General features: G+C 37.7%; 3 protein-coding genes and 1 long non-coding RNA gene across 5 annotated transcripts in view; 2 read left to right on the plus strand and 2 right to left on the minus strand.

Annotated features, from left to right (window-relative positions):
* Window positions 1–774: 774 nt before the first annotated feature.
* On the minus strand, window positions 775–6,486 carry xkr9 (XK, Kell blood group complex subunit-related family, member 9). Of its 2 annotated transcripts, none has more exons than XM_082184423.1 (4): window positions 6,207–6,486; window positions 4,783–5,222; window positions 3,875–4,071; window positions 775–1,609 (listed from the first exon to the last, which is right to left on the minus strand). In XM_082184423.1, exons 2-4 carry the CDS (start codon window positions 5,079–5,081, stop codon window positions 981–983), a joined length of 1,125 nt encoding a protein of 374 aa, XP_082040549.1. In that variant the 5' UTR covers window positions 5,082–5,222; window positions 6,207–6,486; the 3' UTR covers window positions 775–980. The 2 variants fall into 2 exon arrangements, with proteins under 2 accessions (XP_082040549.1, XP_082040548.1); XM_082184422.1 differs by lacking the exon at window positions 6,207–6,486 and adding an exon at window positions 6,020–6,200.
* A 903-nt stretch (window positions 6,487–7,389) lies between these two features.
* On the plus strand, window positions 7,390–19,124 carry tram1 (translocation associated membrane protein 1). Its single transcript, XM_082184907.1, has 11 exons — window positions 7,390–7,618; window positions 9,009–9,072; window positions 9,540–9,661; window positions 9,822–9,938; window positions 10,044–10,102; window positions 11,197–11,281; window positions 11,470–11,540; window positions 12,015–12,119; window positions 12,274–12,417; window positions 14,592–14,737; window positions 18,002–19,124. Exons 1-11 carry the CDS (start codon window positions 7,496–7,498, stop codon window positions 18,073–18,075), a joined length of 1,110 nt encoding a protein of 369 aa, XP_082041033.1. The 5' UTR covers window positions 7,390–7,495; the 3' UTR covers window positions 18,076–19,124.
* LOC309509922 lies at window positions 18,289–19,537 on the minus strand. The gene is made up of 2 exons (XR_014210116.1): window positions 19,296–19,537; window positions 18,289–19,224 (listed from the first exon to the last, which is right to left on the minus strand). It is a non-coding gene; the product is annotated as an uncharacterized lncRNA (long non-coding RNA).
* Window positions 19,538–19,660: 123 nt separating this feature from the next.
* ncoa2 (nuclear receptor coactivator 2) overlaps window positions 19,661–20,662 on the plus strand; it is a 99,583-nt gene continuing 98,581 nt past the window's right edge. The window contains exon 1 of the mRNA XM_082184861.1: window positions 19,661–20,212. The gene's annotated coding sequence lies outside the window, so the exon portion shown is untranslated. The remainder of the gene's footprint in view (window positions 20,213–20,662) is intronic.

Genomic DNA, 20,662 nt, shown 5'->3' on the forward strand with positions numbered 1-20,662 from the left:
TTCAAGCACATTTCTAGCATGAATTAGCATGTTTCAAGCATTTTAGAAAGCTCCTAGCATGAATTAGCATGTTACTAGTCTTGCCAATTGCTAACAAGTTGTTAACATGTTTTAGCACATTACTAGTATGTTTAAGAATGTTGCTAGCATGTTTTAGCACATTGCTATCACAGTGTCATGTTGCTAGCATGTTTTAATACATTGCAAGCATGATATCACGTTGCTAGCATGAATTAGCATATTGCTAGCTGGCAGGTTTTTCACAACGTTAACATGTTTAAGCATGTTACTAGCTAGTTTTAGCCAATATAATAAGAAATGTTTTTTGAGCACCAAATCAACATGTGACACTCTGTAATGTAATGGCTGCTGAAAATTCTGCTTTACCATTACAGGAATAAATGTAAAAATAAAAATTCTGAAATATATTATTTTAAATTGTATTATTGTTTCACAATATTACTGTTTTCTGCATTTTTGATCAACTAAATGCTGCCTGACTGAACATAAACTTCTTTAAAAAAAATAAACCAATCTTAAGACCCCAACTTACTTACTTTCTTTCTTTCTTTCTTTCTTTCTTTCTTTCTTTCTTTCTTTCTTTCTTTCTTTCTTTCTTTCTTTCTTTCTTTCTTTCTTTCTTTCTTTCTTTCTTTCTTTCAAAAAACTTTTCAGTAAACACAAACTTAGTCAAAGTAGTATAACTTTGTGTTTGCAATCACTTTAGGTTTGAAAACAACAGCTTTCCTGGGACAGGATGAAATGAACAGAATGTAAACATTGGCAGAAACGTATATTATATTCATCATTATTACAAGTTCAATGACACCTGTAAGGTTCAACATTTTATACCTGAAAAATCAGATATCATTCCATAGCAGCATTTTTAAACATAGATCTTTCATACTTGACCAAATCCAGCAGAAATATAAATATGCTCTTTTTCATTAACCAAGTTCATTAGTTTATGATCAAGAGTATTATATTTGTAAAAAACGATCAAAACGAGTTGATTTTGTCTCTTGTTTCAGTTCCTCTATTCCATCTATCTCATCTGCCACAGATCCACGAGGGTGCAGGAGACTGTAATAGAGTCCCAGAAAACCCAGTCCGAGTGAATTAGTTATCAATATAAAAAATATAATGGGCACGAAGTAGTCAGTCCTTTCAGACTCCGGCTTGAGCAGATACAACAAAATAGGTGCAGCAAGATTTTGACACACACTAACAATATAATACACAGTCATAGGAACTCTGGTGTTCACTCCTTTAATGTTAAAGAAGGTAAAAACCAGGATAACTCCAACAATGGCTCGATAAAGATGTTCAAGGACTGGTGACATGCAGAAATCGGTCTTCTCCACAATTGCCCAGATGGTTCCCACAAGCCATATCAAGGCCATTGCTAGAGTACTTAAGGGGGAAAGCATGATGAAGAGGGTGAGGCTGAGGATTCGAGGGGTTATGGTAAATATTTTGTAGAACAAGTAGACAGCTGTTGGGATTCCACATGGCATCTCATTAATGTGAGGTAGAGAGCGCCGTAAACACCGCCGATAATCCACCGTGGCCCAGGCTATGTTGACGAAAGACACAGCCATGCTAATGTCTAAAAAAAAAGAGATTTTATTTTATTACAAATCAGTCTGATTACATCAGTCTTTTACGCTGATATATAGACATACACTCTTAAAAATAAAGAGTGGTGCCATAAAATAACCATTTTGGGTTACACAAAGAACAGTTCTTAAAAGTAAAAAAATGTCTTAGTGTAAAGAGCATTTTAATAATATTTGTATCCATTTCCAATCTTACATTCCATTCCATGGAGCCATTTTCCACAATAAAGAACCTTTTGTGGAATGGAAAAGTTCCATGAATGTACCTATAACATCTAAGGTTCTTCTTGGAACCATTGATGAAACACAAATGTTACTTTTTTTTCTTTTAATTTTCGTCTTCTTTTTTTAAGATTATATAACGTCTAGCATTAATTTAAAATATACACTCACCTAAAGGATTATTAGGAACACCATACTAATACTGTGTTTGACCCCCTTTCGCCTTCAGAACTGCCTTAATTCTACGTGGCATTGATTCAACAAGGTGCTGAAAGCATTCTTTAGAAATGTTGGCCCATATTGATAGGATAGCATCTTGCAGTTTATGGAGATTTGTGGGATGCACATCCAGGGCACGAAGCTCCCGTTCCACCACATCCCAAAGATGCTCTATTGGGTTGAGATCTGGTGACTGTGGGGGCCATTTTAGTACAGTGAACTCATTGTCATGTTCAAGAAACCAATTTGAAATGATTCGAGCTTTGTGACATGGTGCATTATCCTGCTGGAAGTAGCCATCAGAGGATGGGTACATGGTGGTCATAAAGGGATGGACATGGTCAGAAACAATGCTCAGGTAGGCCGTGGTATTTAAACGATGGGCACTAAGAGGCCTAAAGTGTGCCAATAAAACATCCCCCACACCATTACACCACCACCACCAGCCTGCACAGTGGTAACAAGGCATGATGGATCCATGTTCTCATTCTGTTTACGCCAAATTCTGACTCTACCATCTGAATGTCTCAACAGAAATCGAGACTCATCAGACCAGGCAACATTTTTCCAGTCTTCAACTGTCCAATTTTGGTGAGCTCGTGCAAATTGTAGCCTCTTTTTCCTATTTGTAGTGGAGATGAGTGGTACCCGGTGGGGTCTTCTGCTGTTGTAGCCCATCCGCCTCAAGGTTGTGCGTGTTGTGGCTTCACAAATGCTTTGCTGCATACCTCGGTTGTAACGATGGTTATTTCAGTCAAAGTTGCTCTTCTATCAGCTTGAATCAGTCGGCCCATTCTCCTCTGACCTCTAGCATCAACAAGGCATTTTCACCCACAGGACTGCCGCATACTGGATGTTTTTCCCTTTTCACACCGTTCTTTGTAAACCCTAGAAATGGTTGTGCGTGAAAATCCCAGTAACTGAGCAGATTGTGAAATACTCGGACCGGCCCGTCTGGCACCAACAACCATGCCACGCTCAAAATTGCTTAAATCAACTTTCTTTCCCATTCTGACATTCAGTTTGGAGTTCAGGAGATTGTCTTGACCAGGACCACACCCCTAAATGCATTGAAGCAACTGCCATGTGATTGGTTGATTAGATAATTGCATTAATGAGAAATTGAACAGGTGTTCATAATAATCCTTTAGGTGAGTGTAAATAATTTGTAAAATTCTAAATGTCTTTACTGTCACTTTTGATCAATGTTTCTTTGTTGAATAAAAGTAAAACATTTTTTTTTTTTATCTTACAAACCGCAGATTTTTTAACAGTAGTTTAGACTGCGGACAGTGTTGGGGAAAGTTACTTTTAAAGTAATGCTTTACAAAATTGCTTTACTCCCTTAAAAAGAAACTAATTGTGTAACTTTTTTTGGAAATTAGTGTTATGTTACTTTTGTTTGTTTTTTCTCCCTGTGTTTAAAAAAAAGTTTGACCAATATAAAGGCCCTTTCATACCAAAAGTGAAATAAAAAAGCCTAACGCTGAAATAAATGCAAGTTCATGCCTGTACAGTTGAGGGCGCAGCTCAAATAAACCTTTCAGCTGTGCTGCTATTCTGGATTGCAGAAAAAATTTAATAAAAAATGAAACACAAATGTTATGTTTATCTAAAGTCATTTGCTTATTGAATGGGATTTATTTTTTAATGAATGGGGAAAAAGTAACTTGCATTACTTATATGAAAAAGTAACTAAATTTGCATTACTTATTACTTGAAAAAAGTAATCTGATTACATAACTTGCATTACTTGTAATCTGTTACCCTCAACATTGACTGGCATGTAATTATTGTATCTGTGCAGGACTTACATTGCAGATTAGATCGATGGTTGTGCTCCAGTATGATATAGACCTGCAGAATGAGTTGAGGAACGCTCTCCAGGAACGTCTCGAACATGCGGAGCATGCTCAGATCCGTAGCGAGGGCGAAAAGGCGTGAATGCTCCACCTCTTGAGTCTTGCCTGAATACAGGGTTTTAAAACTCTTCTTCAGGAGATGGTAATACCTTAAAGTAACAGATAGGCCAAAAGATTATCTCAATTTGTAAATGTTTGCATCAGCATAATAAAAAAAAAATATATACACATTTAACAAGTAAAGAATCCCAAGTGTGGAGATGCTATATGTTAATTTCCTTCCTCTTAATTTAAGAACTAGTTCACCCACATATGAATCTTCAGTCATCATTTTTCTCACCCTCATATCTTTTCTCTGGAAGCTTGTTTCCGTCAAGGAATAAAACAATAAAAAAGTATTTATCCCGCAATTCTGACTATTTTCCCCGAATTGTGAGATATAAACTCTCAACTGTGAGTTATAAAGTTTGAACTGTGACGTGTAAACTCGCAATCGCGAGTAAAAAGTTAGAATTGTGATATAAAAAATGACCTTTTTCACTTTTAATTCTGTGCATTCTATACTTTCAAAAACTGTGACTTACTTTTTCTGTGAAAAACTAAATTAGGCATTTCAAATCAGTGTTTTTTTCTCAGTGTTGTCTTGGACCCCATTGACATTCACTGTATGAACAAAAACAGCTGAAACATTCTTCAATATATCTTCTCTTGTGTTCCACCAAAGAAATACATTTATACGAGTTTGGAATGACATGAGGGTGAGAAAATTATGACAGAATGTACATTTTTGGACAATTTATCACTTTAATATTTGGTTCGAAGTTCGAATTGAGTCACATGATAAAGTAGCATGACGTTACCTCGTGAAAATGCCTATCTGCAGTAAATGTATCCCGATCAGATCAGAAGTGGACAGACCTTTGTCAACAACTTCATCATTTTCTTTATCATCTTTGAACCATGCATAGCTGAATATCTGTATGCAAACAGATCCGACCAGAACAAACACAAGAGTCAGTGCGGCCCAGGTTATATGAGCGCCTCTAAAATACTGCACAGATAACAACAGGTCTGATACAATGTCTCCTAAATAAAAAATGAATCCAAAAAAGGTGCATAGCCATCGAAAAGTAGAAAATCTCCTTCCAGTAGACGTCATGATTGTGATTTAGGGCATTTGATGAACGCTGATGGCAGATTGTGTTTGTTAATGCTGAATATGTAGATAGACATTTAGTTCCTGTCAACGAGAACAGCTGCTTGACTCATTCCCTTCATGTCTTTATCCAAAACTGATAACCTGTGTGGAATGAGAGAGAGAACAGATGGACATCAAAACATTGTTTTATACCAACTAAATACTGCTGTGAATGAATGAACCGACTTATGGTTCAGTTCTTTATCTGAATGTGTTTCTGCTATCTATTAATGTTTTGGACTTTGTCCAGTACAAGCCACTATACACAATGAATAATGAATGGTAACATTATGTAATGTGTACAAAATGTGCAGCACACTATCAAAACTAGCACATTTGTTTTCAAAAAAAAACTTTTAATAATATTCTGACTTACATCATGTGATCAAAAGTAAATTTTCATAGAGGGCCTGAAATGTCATTCATTTTTATGTTCTCAAACTATTTCGGAATGGATTGGTGACACTTTAAGGTTTCATTCATCAACATTAGTTAAATGCATTAGTTACTGCATGAACTTACGAGCATAGCCTTTGAACGGTAGCCATTGATTTCCAGATTAGGAAAAAAAATACTAAAGAAGTCAATAGCTACCGTCAAATGTCCGGTTACCAACATTCTTTTGTGTTCAACAGAAGTAAGAAACTCATACAGGTTTGGAACAACTTGAGAGTGAGTGAACTAGTTTGGTGAACTATCCCTTTAACTAATGTAGTTACCTAATGTTAAAAATTAAACCTTATGTTTTTCTTTTGCTTTATCATGCCAAAGCACTTTCAGTTTGCATTATGAAATGTGTTATAAAAAATAGGCTTGTCTTGCCTAATAAATACATATTAAATGTTGACATTTACAATTTTAAAGAAAACATCCTGAAAGTACATAAATCAAGTACTTACTGTTACCATGTTGTGTTGTGAAACAACATTTGTCGTAAACACCAGGACAAAATGTATTTGCTAAGCCTTCTTATACAGCAGCTAACAATGTAAAGCCACTTTGCGATGTTCCCGAGTGTAATAGTAAATCAGCACATATCCTCTCAGTAGCTATCAGTTCAAATGGTAAGTCCCATTCAAAACTTACCAGAGTTTCCATTCTTACGTGCTCAGTTGCAGTGACGACGAGTCTATGCTTTCTTGATTCTAGTATCATTTCCCATAATTCAGATGACGGTGTAAACCACACCCATGTGAGCTAATCCTTCAGATACTGCGTGATGTAATACACACCCAAATACGTCTTTAGATATACAATGTTGGAGGACCAATAAATGATCACAGCAGTTATTCATTCCCTGACACTTTGAATACAGAACCAAAAGAAGAAATGTCTGCCATTCCCACAATTATACTTTCATTCTCAGCCTTTCTATTCTTCTCAACCAGGAAATAACCGTGCATTCTGGTCATTGCTTAGGTTCTGATCTGAAACTAGCATTTAACTTCCATCTAACCACATCTTGTCAAAGTGCTGTGATCATGTGGGTTTGGCCATTGTCAAAAATGAAACGCAGGAAATGCCTGCTTTGGTATGCAGCTTTACAAGTTTTACAGTAAGCAACAGACCTCCAAGTAACTGTACTTCATGTTGCAAAGGCATAGATGTTATTTCATCCCCTTATTAAAAGCAAGTTTTTGTATTTTAATACAAACCATTTATATTGAAGCTATTTTTTTTCGCACCTAATTATATGGACCACAATACCATCCACAACTAAGCAAAGATATGTAAATACAGGAATTTATTATATAATATTAATTATATATATGTATGTATGTATGTATAAATACCCTTTTCACATTTCCAGGGTTTTGAGGCATCATTAGTTGAGGAAACTTCTATAGTGGTGAATGGTAATTACAACAACATATATGGAAACGATCCATAATAGCGTTTCTATGACTTTCCAAAAGAGGAAACAATATGAAAATATCAAGAGCTTGATTACGGTGGTCAGAGAGAAAGATTTCAAATTTGCCGCCAATCCCTCAGCCTTTGTATTAGAAACGACCCACACATCATCAGCCTCAACTAGTTTTCTGAAATCTAATGCTAAGGTCCATATACTCTTGTTTATTAACAAAAAGGACGTTTATTAGATATACATAAACCTCTATTTATTTTTATTCACTGTACAAAGGGGTCCCTGCTCAGGCCCTCGGCCTGAGAATGAATCAAACTTCTCCTGTCCTCCAGTCCAGCAGATGGCGCTACTGCGACTTCTGTCGTTGTATAAAGTGGCTAAAATTGAAAAAGAGGATGGAAGAAGAAAGGCAGAAGTAGGCGTTAAGACTGACGTGCCTGCCAGATAACAATAGTGAAGACGTGTTCCTCACTCACGCTCACCAAAAGTTCTCTCAACATCCACCAAGATGGGAATCCGAAAAAAGAACAACAAGAACCCACCGGTGCTCAGCCACGAGTTTGTGATCCAGAACCATGCGGATATTGTGTCTTGTGTTGCTATGGTGTTTCTGCTGGGTCTAATGTTTGAGGTGAGAATCCGCTTTTATTTCATTCATTCACTGTTCCAGATTTAAGACCAGTTTGATGACAAATCAGCCTGATCAGTGTTTCTAGAAGAAACCTATAGCGGATCTTTCTTGTTCTGTCATAGTCTGAACAGATCCTTTCACTTCCTTTAACTGCAGATGAAACGGTCACTTTTTGGTTTTACCTTAAATGTGCAGAATTTTTACATTCTTTTGCATTTCTGATTCATATAAATGCAGGGTTTAGCCTACTCTCACGCTAAGGTGCTACTGCCTTATTCCATTGAAATAGTTGGGAATTTTGATTCAGAGAAACATGATGCACGAGAGAGAGAGATAGGAATTCCCTATGAAGCGATTTAAGGAACTTTAAAACCCGCGAGATGAAAAGCACGCGCATATGTGTTACATTTAAAGAAGTATTGACCGGAATATAAGACTTGATTTGTAAAAATGATTACGTAACATTGTAGCTGCACTGATACTTTTACGCGCAAATGAAGTGTTACGTGGCAATCGGAGAATGACTGAGCGCTGTCATCGGTGCACAGCAGCTGGAGGGCCACGATTTTTTGCGACCAAAATACTTTTACTGATAGCGACTTAGTGATTTTACACTCTCAGCCCTCGTTACTTAGGAATGCGAGTTTGCAAAACCGTTAGATTTGGACGATCGTTTTCTGAATATCAGCGCCAGTACTGGTGCATCATGGGAAATGAAGTTTACAGTAATGAAACGGATTTGGTGCTCTTAATGGGAATTTCTAAACAGATGTGTCTTATGATATCTTGAAGAATGTGTGTATTGTATGAAAAACTGATTATAATAGCTGTATGTGGCTTATAGCCATATCATTAACTTAAAGGAACAAGAGGTTGCCCAAAAATTATAACTCAGTGACTGACTTACCCTGTTGCTTAAAGGTAACGTATAGTTTACTGTTTTACAAAAAAAAAAATAGCAAACATTTTTACTCTGCCTCAAGTTGTTTCAAACCTGTAAGAGTTTATTTCTTCTGCTGAACACAAAATAAGTTATTTTGAAGAATGTTGTTAGCCAGACCATTAAACTGTCTGGTTACCAAAATTCTTCAAAATACCTTCCTTTGTGTTCAACAGAAGAAAACTAATACAGGTTTGGAACAACATGAGGGCAAGTAATTTCATTTTTGAATGTTCATTTTTAGGTGAACTATCCTTTTAAAATCTGTATGGCCTATTTTCTGTAACACTATTCACTTGCGTCGTAAACCTTATTTTCCATACAATAAAAATGAATAGTGAAAGAGACTGACTGACTGTCATTCTATAATGACGGGTCTCTCATTTTAGAGTGAAATATTCCTTTATTTATTTTTGTATTGACTGCCCTTTTATGTTTCTTTCTATGTAGATCACATCAAAGGTAGCGGTTTTGTTCATAACTGTGCAGTACAATGTTACAATTCCAGCAAATGGTAAGTATGTGGTAAATAACCTCCAGTTTATTTTGGTCTATTTGCATAGCTTGAGTATAAACAACTTTTTGTCTATTTATTTATTATTTTCTGTCAAAATTTGTTTGTGTGCCATTTCTGTTATAATAATTTAAACAGAAGGGTTTGTTCCAACAAGTTTTTGTCTACTAATGAGCTGATGTTTGATGCTGTGGCTGTTCATAAGTTAGCTCAATAATTTAAAAACATTTATAACAACATATGTTTGTTTTATCATTATTCTCTCCTTATAGTTTGCAAGATTATTGCTCCGTTCCAAAGGATCAAACAATAATTAGTAAAATCAACTGCATTGGCTCTGTTGTTCATTATCTTTCTTTTTGAGATTAAACAAACAAATCAGATATGTCTATACTTGATTAAATCAAGAAGGTAGCCATACTGAGTGTGCATGCATGCTTATGTTTTGGTTGTATTGTGGATTTTAGGGGGTCCAGAGGAAACACCAGTGAATTACTTCCATTACGGTCTGAAAGATGTGGCCACCGTCTTCTTCTACATGCTAGTGGCCATTATCATGCACGCCATTATTCAGGAATATGTGCTGGATGTAAGTATCCCGTTGTGAATGAATAAGCTTACTCTAGCTGAAATGTTAATATCATTTTTGCATAAATGTTAATGTATCTTAATAGTGTTTTGGTGCAACACTGTTAATACTAATAAATGTTTTGATTTATGCCATTTAACGTGAATCCATGACTGTTCAGAAAATCAACAGGAAGATGCACTTCTCCAAAACCAAACACAGCAAGTTCAACGAGTCAGGGCAGCTGAGTGCGTTCTACCTCTTCTCCTGCCTGTGGGGAGCCAGCATTCTTGTCTCTGTAAGAACTTTACTACTCCGTTCATATAAATAGGAGCTTATGTGCAGGTTGATGTTTATAGCCGTGTCTGAAGGATTCATTTGACTTACTCTGCTTAATCTGAAGGAGAACCTCCTGTCCAACCCCGTCAGCCTGTGGGACGGCTACCCGCACACTCTTATGCCGTAAGTACCGCTATCTGTGCTTCTGTGAAATGCAGACTATTTTAAAGGTTAGTTACCCATTAATGAAAACTCTGCCATACTCACCCTTATGTTGTTCCAAACCCATACAACTTCAGAACGCAAATTAAGAGATTTTTTTTTTTTTTCTTGAAATCCAAGGATTTTTGGTCCCTTCATTGAAAGTCTATTCACCCAAAACTCTGATGCTTCAAAACGTTCATAAAACGATTGTAAAATAAATCCATATGAATCAGTCGGTTTAATGCAAGTCTTCTGAACAGGCATGATCACTTTATATGGTTAACAGATTTTATTTAAGATTTTATTCACATATGAATATTGATCAGCGAAGGTACATCGAGAATTACATTTTGGTAATTGGAAGCTCAAGCTTGCTTTTTTGACGCACGGGAACCAATGAGGTTCATTCTCGTGTGTTACGCAGCACATTTGAGCTTCTGCAAGAACCAATGAGGTTTGTTCTCATGCGTCAAGCAAGTACGGTTGAGCGATCTCTTCAGAAGACTTGGATTAAACCGCTCGATTCATATCGTTTTATGAACGTTTTGAACGGTCAGAGTTTTGGGGAATAGCCTTTCAATGGAGGGACAGAAATTTTTTCAGATTTCATTACAAATTTCTTCATTTGTGTTTTGAAAATTAACAAAACTCTTATTGGTTTGGAACGATATAAATAAGTAATTAATGAGTGAATTTTCATTTTTGGGTGAACTATCCCTTTAAAAGCTTAGCGTTTAAATCTGAAGAAATGGAATATGCTAATTAATGGTGTGAAAGTGATGGTTGTTTTTGAAGTGGGCCGTAAAATGATGGAGGTTCATATTCCACCCAGCGCTCATAAGTTACATCTTCTTTGGTAAACTGATCTGCTGAGCTGGTTCGCACGAGAAGACAGTTCAGAAGCTATCTCAACGCTCCTGATCAAATTATCTTGCATTAGTCTACCTCTAATTCTCTCTTCTGATTTTTGTAGACCTACTGTATGAAACACACAGCTAGCAAATGCAATTACCATTGACATTTGATTTCCACAAGTCGTGAAGATGCTGAAGAAGTTCGTTGTCTTGTTTTAGTTTCCAGCTGAAGTTCTACTACATCTGTCAGCTCGGCTACTGGCTTCATGCAATCCCCGAGCTCTACTTCCAGAAGGCCAAGAAAGTAAGCAAGCAAAGTCAACGTAGTGTGTCCAGTGTTGAGGATGCACAACATGCACTGAAACCTCATTCATGCATCCTGTTATTGTGACGGGACCAGTTTCCTTCTCCAGAGGTTCCTTTGTTTACCAAACTTTTACTTTACGGAAATTGACAGAAGACATGACAATGTTGTCTTGTTTTATTTTTCAGGAAGACATTCCTCGCCAGCTTGTTTATATAAGTCTTTACTTGGTCCAAATTGCAGGAGCCTACATTCTGAAGTAAGCAATTAATTTGTCATGTTTATTTATCATAAACCGTTGTCAGGGCACATATATTTTACTACAACATTAAATGCACACGTTCACGGTATAAACATTGAAGACTGGAGTAATGGCTGCTGAAAATGTAGCTTTACATCACAAAGAATAAATTACCATTTAAAAATCAAAATAAATATAATTTTAAAATCAAAAGCAGTTATTTTAAATTGTAATAACATTTTACAATATTAGGTTCTGTGTTCTTGCTAAAATAAATACAGCTTTGATGAACAGCTATAATGAGACTTCTGTTAAACATCAAATATTTTTGAGTGGCTCTTATGTGGCTCTTGAGTGTCCTGGTTAGGACATGACTGTCATTTACATGTGAAATAATTACAAAACCATGCATAGTGACGATAATTACACTTTTCAAAGACTAATAATGTAGTAGTTTCACTCATGTTTAAACAATTAATTATCTATTTCCAGTCTGAACCGGTTGGGCCTGGTGTTGCTGGTTCTGCATTACTTTGTTGAGCTCCTCTTCCATGTTTCCCGACTCATTTACTTCAGCAATGAGGAAAGGCAGACTGGGTGAGTGCCATTCATTTGACACAGCAAGTCCAGCTAATAAACACTTTGAATGATTTTTACTGTGCACAAGGAGATATGAAATAAATGAATATCAGCACAATTCTGCGTTTGCAAGGATGATTGACCATTATGAAGTCTTTGTGTATGTTAACAGGTTTTCAGTGTGGGCTGTTCTGTTTGTGCTGGGCCGCTTGTTGACTCTTTCCCTGTCTGTTCTTACTGTGGGCTTTGGGCTGGCCGGAGCAGAGAAACAGGGTCTGAACATCGCTGAGGGAAGCTTTAATGTCCTGTTTGTTCGGTAAGTAGGGTGATCATCTTGTGTTAGGCCAAATCCTCAAGGCCTGGGTATACTTAAATTTCTGCACCCGGACGCGTCTTGCACGCAGTTGTGTCCTCAGCTTTCAAAGTATACTCGACCGCGGATGGCCGAGTTCGACACATGTGCAGTACAATTGTTTTGACTCTTCTGTCTTTCTTGCGCGTGCGCTGTTGTACGCGCACCGGCCGCGCGGTCTCACAATTGGGATGCACGCGGACGGGGGTGTGTGGACTTCCGCGAACCCTCCTGATGATTATAATTACGTCAAAAGGACGGCTGAAGTATACTTTGGGCTTTACACTTCCTCACTGCAGTGATGAATAGATTAATCATGCAAATGTTTTGAAGCATTTTGGATTGCTCTTTAGCAACTGCTGTTTTGATTTTGTTTTTCAAGAATCAGTTTTTTAGCACCTTATTATAAACCAAGTGCCTTACATGTGACATGGTTGAATTTCTGTAGAGCTTTGAAGTAGAAAATTCTCTGAATTCAAATGGTTTGTACTGCACAGGTTATGTCGTATGTGCAACGCTTTTTTAAAGGGATAGTTCACCCAAAAATTTAAATTAGCCCATGATTTACTCACTCTGAAGTCATCCTAGGTGTATATGACATTCTTCTTTCAGACGAATACAATCGGAGTTATATAAAAAAAATGTCCTGGCTCTTCCAAACTATATAATGGGAGTCAATGGGTATAATTTTTTGGAAGTCCATCAAAGCGCATCCACCCATGATAAAAGTGCTCGAAACGGCTCCGGTGGCTTAATAAACGCCTTCTGAAGTGAAGCGATGCATTCGTGTGAGAAAAATATCCATAATTAAAGCTGCCGTCGGCAACATTTTTTTGATCATATTCAGTGTAATCGACACTATAATCCGACAGAACAACATAAATAAGGTGGTTTTAGAAAAAAACCCGAGCTTCTAACTCCACCTGGAGCGTGTTATTTGTTTTGCAAAAATCCAGCGCTCCCGCTTCATCAGGTCCAATCAGCGCAGGGGGGTGTGAGATCTGACTGTCAATCACAGGTCGTGCACACGCCACAGATCCCCCTCACTCGCGCACGTTAATATCACATGCACACGCCACGCCTGAAGTTCGCCTGGAGATTGCATGAAGCGTGATGGCGGAGAGAAAATCTACTAACAAGCTTCCAATTCCTCGGTTATTGCTATCTATGGATAGATTAGCCAGGGCAGCCTACCTCCGAGTCCATGGTGTTGATCGATGCTGAAGAGACGGACGCGTTCACAGAAAATCAGGTACACACGCACAGTGACGCACTGACGAGCACGACCTCGATGGGAGGGTGCTCGCTGGTAGTGGGGAGGGGCATGAGAGTTGTAAACATTCAAAATTTTGGCTAATCGACCCAATCTGCCAGACTTGCCGACGGCAGCTTTAACTTTATCGACTAAAATAACTAGCTTCCGGCAGACGGCCGTACGCATCGATTTACAGCGAAAGACTAACCGTTGAACTTTACGCACAACGTAATGACGAACGTGGTTGCCCAGCCCTGCTTGTTTGAACCGCGAGAGGCGTCTAAGCTTACGCTACTCCTACATCCTACGTCATGCATCGTCAAGGGTTAGTTTTTTGGCGCAAGTCGACTTGCACATGCCGCCTGCTATAGTTGATAAAGTTTTAAATATGGATATTTTTGATAAAGTTTTAAAGTTCGTGTTTTTCTTACACGAACGCATCGCTTCACTTCAGAAGGCGTTTATTACCCCGCCAGAGCCGTGCCGAGCACTTTTATCATAGATGGATTTGCTTTGATGGACTTGTATTCGTGTGAAAGAAGAATGTCATACACACCTAGGATGGCTTCAGGTTGAGTAAATCATGGGCTAATTTTCATTTTTGGGTGAACCATCCCTTTAAAAATGATTTGCAGAGTGAGAGATGTCAACAGTCATTTGGGCAAAAAACTAAACTTGGCATCATATATAAAAATTTGCTCTAGTGTCCCAAAATTTCCATCATAACATGAATATGTAATCACATTGTAAAAGCTCTTCTACTGGAAGTGAGTGCCTTTTGGATGGAAGTGATTTAGTTAAACACCAGATGATGGAAGAAGTAATGATGACCTTTTGCTTGTATTATTGTTGGATTTGTTTGTAATGTCTCTGTTTCTCTCAGGGTGACTGTCCTGGCTGCAATATGCACCACTCAGGCTTTTATGATGTGGAAATTTATCAACTTCCAGCTGCGACGATGGAGAGAACATGCACAGACTCAGACCTTAAAAAAGAAACCGTCGTCTTCTAAGAGCAAATCAAAGAAAGGTCAGTTTTGCCCATTTTTTTTTTTAAGATCTGATTCTACTGTTCCAATTGGGGTTGGGCGATATGACCAATGATCCAAGTCATTTTTATGGCTGTAGTCACTTTATTTTACTAATATTCAACTGACATGCATCCGAACTGTTTCTTTACATAAGCTTTTACATAAAATACTCGCCAAGATGGCATTTTGACACTGTTCAAGTGCAATAAACTTTGAAAGATAACTGAATTTGGCATTGCAAAAGGCGGCTTTCTGCGTGCACCTCAGGTGTGTCAATCAGCGCGAGTATTGTGTTGAGTTCTTAAAGGGATAGTTCACACATTATTAATTAAATTAATTATTATTATTAAATTACATTAATTAATCACCCTCATGTCGTTCCAAACCCGTAAGACTTTCTTTCATCTTTGGAACCCAAATGAAGATCTTTTTGATGAAATCAGAGACATAGACCTAGTTGTCTCCATAGCCAACTACTCAACTGAAACTTTGAAGCTTCAAAAAGTTCATAAAGAGATTGTAAAACTAATCCATATGAATTGAGCGATTTAGTCCAACATTTCTGGAGAAACTATCGCTTTATATGATGAACGGATTGAATTTAAGCTTTTATTCACCTAAACATTCATCAATTCACACATCAGTTGTGGTAAACGGAATCTCAAGCATGTTCGCTTGATGTGCGAGAACCAATGAGGTTCATTCTTGTGTTACGCAGCACGTTTGCTCTTGTGCAAGAAGTAATGAGGTTCATTCTTGTTACGCAGGACATTTGAGCTTCCTCATGAACCAATGAGGTTAATTCTCGTGTTACGCAGCACGTTTGAGCTTCCACATCAACCAATGAGGTTCATTCTCGTGTTACGCAGCATGTTTGAGCTTCCACATCAACCAATGAGGTTCATTCTCGTGTTACACAGCATGTTTGAGCTTCCACATCAACCAATGAGGTTCATTCTCGTGTGTTACGCAGCACGTTTGAGCTTCCACATCAACCAATGAGGTTCATTCTCGTGTTACGCAGCATGTATGAGCTTCCACATCAACCAATGTGGTTCATTCTCGTGTTACGCAGCACGTTCGAGCTTCCACATCAACCAATGAGGTTCATTCTTGTGTTACGCAGCACGTTTGCTCTTGTGCAAGAAGTAATGAGGTTCATTCTTGTTATGCAGGACATTTGAGCTTCCTCATGAACCAATGAGGTTCATTCTCGTGTTACGCAGCACGTTTGAGCTTCCACATCAACCAATGAGGTTCATTCTCGTGTTACACAGCATGTTTGAGCTTCCACATCAACCAATGAGGTTCATTCTCGTGTGTTACGCAGCACGTTTGAGCTTCCACAAGAACCAATGAGGTTCATTCTCGTGTTATGCAGCATGTATGAGCTTCCACATCAACCAATGAGGTTAATTCTCGTGTTACGCAGCACGTTTGAGCTTCCACATCAACCAATGAGGTTCATTCTCGTGTTACACAGCATGTTTGAGCTTCCACATCAACCAATGAGGTTCATTCTCGTGTTACACAGCATGTTTGAGCTTCCACATCAACCAATGAGGTTCATTCTCGTGTGTTACGCAGCACGTTTGAGCTTCCACATCAACCAATGAGGTTCATTCTCGTGTTACGCAGCATGTATGAGCTTCCACATCAACCAATGTGGTTCATTCTCGTGTTACGCAGCACGTTCGAGCTTCCACATCAACCAATGAGGTTCATTCTTGTGTTACGCAGCACGTTTGCTCTTGTGCAAGAAGTAATGAGGTTCATTCTTGTTATGCAGGACATTTGAGCTTCCTCATGAACCAATGAGGTTCATTCTCGTGTTACGCAGCACGTTTGAGCTTCCACATCAACCAATGAGGTTCATTCTCGTGTTACACAGCATGTTTGAGCTTCCACATCAACCAATGAGGTTCATTCTCGTGTTACGCAGCATGTTTGAGCTTCCACATCAACCAATGAGGTTCATTCTCGTGTGTTACGCAGCACGTTTGAGCTTCCACAAGAACCAATGTGGTTAATTCTTGTGTTACGCAGCACGTTCGAGCTTCCACATCAACCAATGAGGTTTGTTCTTGTGCGTCAAGCAGGTTCGGTTGAGCTTTTTGTTTTTGGCCGCTGTAATTAGTAATTAAAGTAATTAATGACAATTTTGGGGTGAACTAAACTTTTAACATAATGCCCGTCCCGTGAATGAAAAAAGGCATGTATGTTTCGTTATTGTGGTTCTCTACCAGGGGGCCTCAACAAACTTCCAAGGGGGCCTCAAGATGACGTAACCAAAAAATAAGAAATATATTTAAAGAATTTTATTTTTATAATGACTACATATCTTTCTAGTTATGCCAAGCTCTAAAATATTTTATCGGGTAGAAATTTGAGTGAGTGAGGGACGGCCTTCAAATATTGTTTTGGACACTGAGGGCCTTGAAGTCAAATAGGTTGAAATCCACTGCTCTAACATGTCAACTTTAGGCAGTCCTGTGCTGCACAGATATTCACATACTGCAATATACACAAAATGGCAAAATCAGAAGAGCCCTTGTTCAAATCTAGAATCTACACTCTACATTTAATCAGTAAAGTACTTGAGGTTGCACTGTATGCATGAAAATAGGGTTGTATTTAAAGTGTATTGCTTTTATTAAAGAGAGAGTTCACCCCCCAAAAAGGAAAATTCTATCATCATTTACTCACCCGGATATCGTTCCAAGTCCATAAGATTTAATAAAGCCTGAGAGGTTTCTGTTCCTCCCTTGAAAGTCCAGATAACCATAAGTTAAAAGATCCAAAAAGGTTATAATGGCTCGTAAAAACAAATCCGTATGAATCGAGTGGTTTAATCCAAGTCTTGTGAAGAGATTTGTTCTCTTGATATGATGAACGGATTTAATATCGTTTTTCATTTACATCTAAAGGATTATCGACACAAATACATAGAGCACATCACACATGGTAAACGCAGAAGCTCAAACATGTGTGCAAAAGATGCATGAGAACTAAGGTTTGTTCTAGCTCTTGACACAATTTGTGTTTTATAGATTGACCAAAGTGTTATTGGTTTGGAAAGACATGTGTGAGTAAATTACAGATTTTTGGGTGAACTGTCCCTTTTAGCAAATTCATTAAGTAGCATTTTTCCGCTTGGAGACGTAGTCACTGATATTCAGTATAACAAAACTATAGGGATCTAAACTACAAAATGAACTGCTAATCACTTACGTCAAGCCTCTTGTCATTTGTGTTTGTAACAGCCAATGGTGTGAACGGATCTGTTGGTGCCAGCGGAGCAGATTCTCCCAGAGCGAGGAAGGAGAAGTCGTCATAAACCACCCACATTCCCAATTTCTGTACTGGCTGAAATCAGCCTGATCATTCCTGTCCCTCCTCTCTGTCCCACAGTTTGTCTGTTGCCCATTTCCCCTCTTGTTTATCTGAAAAAAGAAAAGAAAATGCAATATGGCAACTTCCTCATCCTGCTCTTTGATCCTGTAGGATGTTGAATGCTGTATTTCACAAAGCCATCAAACTATTATGTCTCTTTGCAAGAAGGGCTTAAGGGGAAAAAAGTTTTTTTTTTTTTTTGTGGAGGGGGGCTTTTTATTTCGCCTACATTTGTTTCCTTTTTCCGAAGGTCCATACACTCTCTGCTTTATTTGCTTAATCCAAAACTATGATCCAGCCATACCTACAAATAAAACCCAAAAGCTGTGGGGAAAAAAGTAACTTATTTTTTACAAGTGCCTAACCATACATCATTTTGACAGATGAGAGATAATCCAGTATTTTCACTTGAGTTTGAAATCAGGGGTGTATTTAAAGTTCTCCGAAGGCAAGTTCTCAGTTTTTTCTGATTCTATCCTATGCATTTGGAACCATGTCTAATGTCTCTTCATTGTGTTGTTGTATAAAAGCATTGTCTCACTTTTTTTTCTTTTTTTAATTAGAATAAGATCACAAGCGCAAACATTCATTTGATGCCTTTTTTAAACAAATATGGATTCCATTTGTTGCACTGGTTAAGCTTAGCGAATAGTGTAATGCTCCACAAATTTTATTTTGCAAAGGAACATGTTCCTGCAATGTGCTTTAGATTCTACCTTTTAATCTTGAACTTTGCACAGCCTACATTGCTGTTCAGTGTAGATGACACATGGATATGTCAAATCACAAGTGTCATTCTATGAGATTGTGAGCATATTATGGTCAGAATCTTAAGGAAAAGACAATTTTCATAGCAGATAGTTTCAGTTTAAGAACAATTATACTGAGAATGAAGTTAGGAACAATCATTATCTCACCTTTCTTTTACCCAAGTACAACAAATTAGAAAGACAACCAGTGAATACACTAATAAAAATGTTGTTTTCACGGTTATTTGTCCCTATTTTACTGCATTTGTCAAAACATGACCTGCTATTTCTGCATTTGTTTTATTGCATTGTACACTGTAAAAAGTTATCAGTTGACAACTTAACTTGACAATACTCCACATAAGTTATTTTTTTCAAATGCGCATTAAGTTTATTTACTTCATTTTAAGCCAACAGGTTTCCTACTTTTTTAAAAGTTGTTAACTTTTTACAGTGTAGAAAATTACGGTGAAAACGTTTTAAAAATTAGATTTTGTTTTTATTAGTTCATTGAAATCCATGGTGCGAATTACTGGGCTTAAAATCCCTCAAAACAAAGCAATTCTCAAAACTACGAGTCCAAGTTGATCAGAAAGCGCTAAATGGAACAGTAGTCGCGTTCTCCTGAGGGGGTAACCATAGCAACAGTTCGTTGCTCGAGCCCTTGCACTTGCAGACTATATATTTAATATATATATTTATATTTTTATATTAATATACAAGTAATTTAATAATTTGCACACTCTACACAATTCTCAAAAGATATGTGAAAAGCCATAATGAAGTGCATTTTATATTATTTTAAGAGGTCATTCTGCTTAAAATGTTAGTGTTGACCATGTTGTGGCGCTGTTCGCCACGATTTTTCTGAACAGACAACAGTGATAGGCTATTTAATGTTTCTTTCAAATTACTCTGCGCGTATGTTGGAGATATTTTCCTAAAGCAAAAGTATTAAACAAACCATAATAACAAAATATGTATTAATGCTTTCCTAAACCGAACTCTTTAGGGACATTTCGTTGCGACAAACCCGTGCTGTTTCACAATTGTTGGCAAGCGCGTGCCAATCTGAAACAGTGAACAGCAGAATATTGCATAAGTCACTGTTTGCAGATTTCCCTTTGAGAGAAGTTACTTTCGATGTAGACCTTTGATCGACACGGGTTGGAACGTAGGATTCATTCCGATTCGTCGATGCTTGATCTCGGTCGCTGGCGTACATTCACATGGAAGTATTTTTATGGGCTATATAGGAAATCAACCTGTCGCCGTGTGGGTTTTGATCGGATACCTGACGCATTTCGGGGTTATTGTTGCTGACTAATCACGGTAAGTTGTGGCTTTCTGCCAGATCGACCAGTCCATGAGCGTGTTGCCTTTTGAGTTGCGCATATAGGCTATGGCAGAAAAGTAAAAATGTGTGTGAATTTGACAACTCAATAGTTATGAGGCATGGTGGACTACTAGACTGTTAGCCTACATCATGGCATTGAAAAAAAAAAAAAATTCGGGCTTGTTCTCAATTTAGATGGCCAAAATGTTCTTTAAAAGATAGCTATGCGTATTCATAGTCACGATCGAGGACATGTCTTGACTTAAATATTACAATGGGCTGCTTGAGAAATTCATGTTACATAAAAGTATATAGCCTTTTGCTTTAAATATTTTATTTCTAGGCTATAATGACATTAAAAATACCAATCTCTACAGTGATAATGTGGCAAATACAATCATAATATTTTGATAATTTTCAGCACAGAGAAGACTTGGACCTCTTAA

This window comes from Leuciscus leuciscus (genome assembly GCF_965113295.1).
Source record: "Leuciscus leuciscus genome assembly, chromosome: 11".
In the NCBI taxonomy this organism is placed as follows: Eukaryota; Metazoa; Chordata; class Actinopteri; order Cypriniformes; family Leuciscidae; genus Leuciscus; species Leuciscus leuciscus.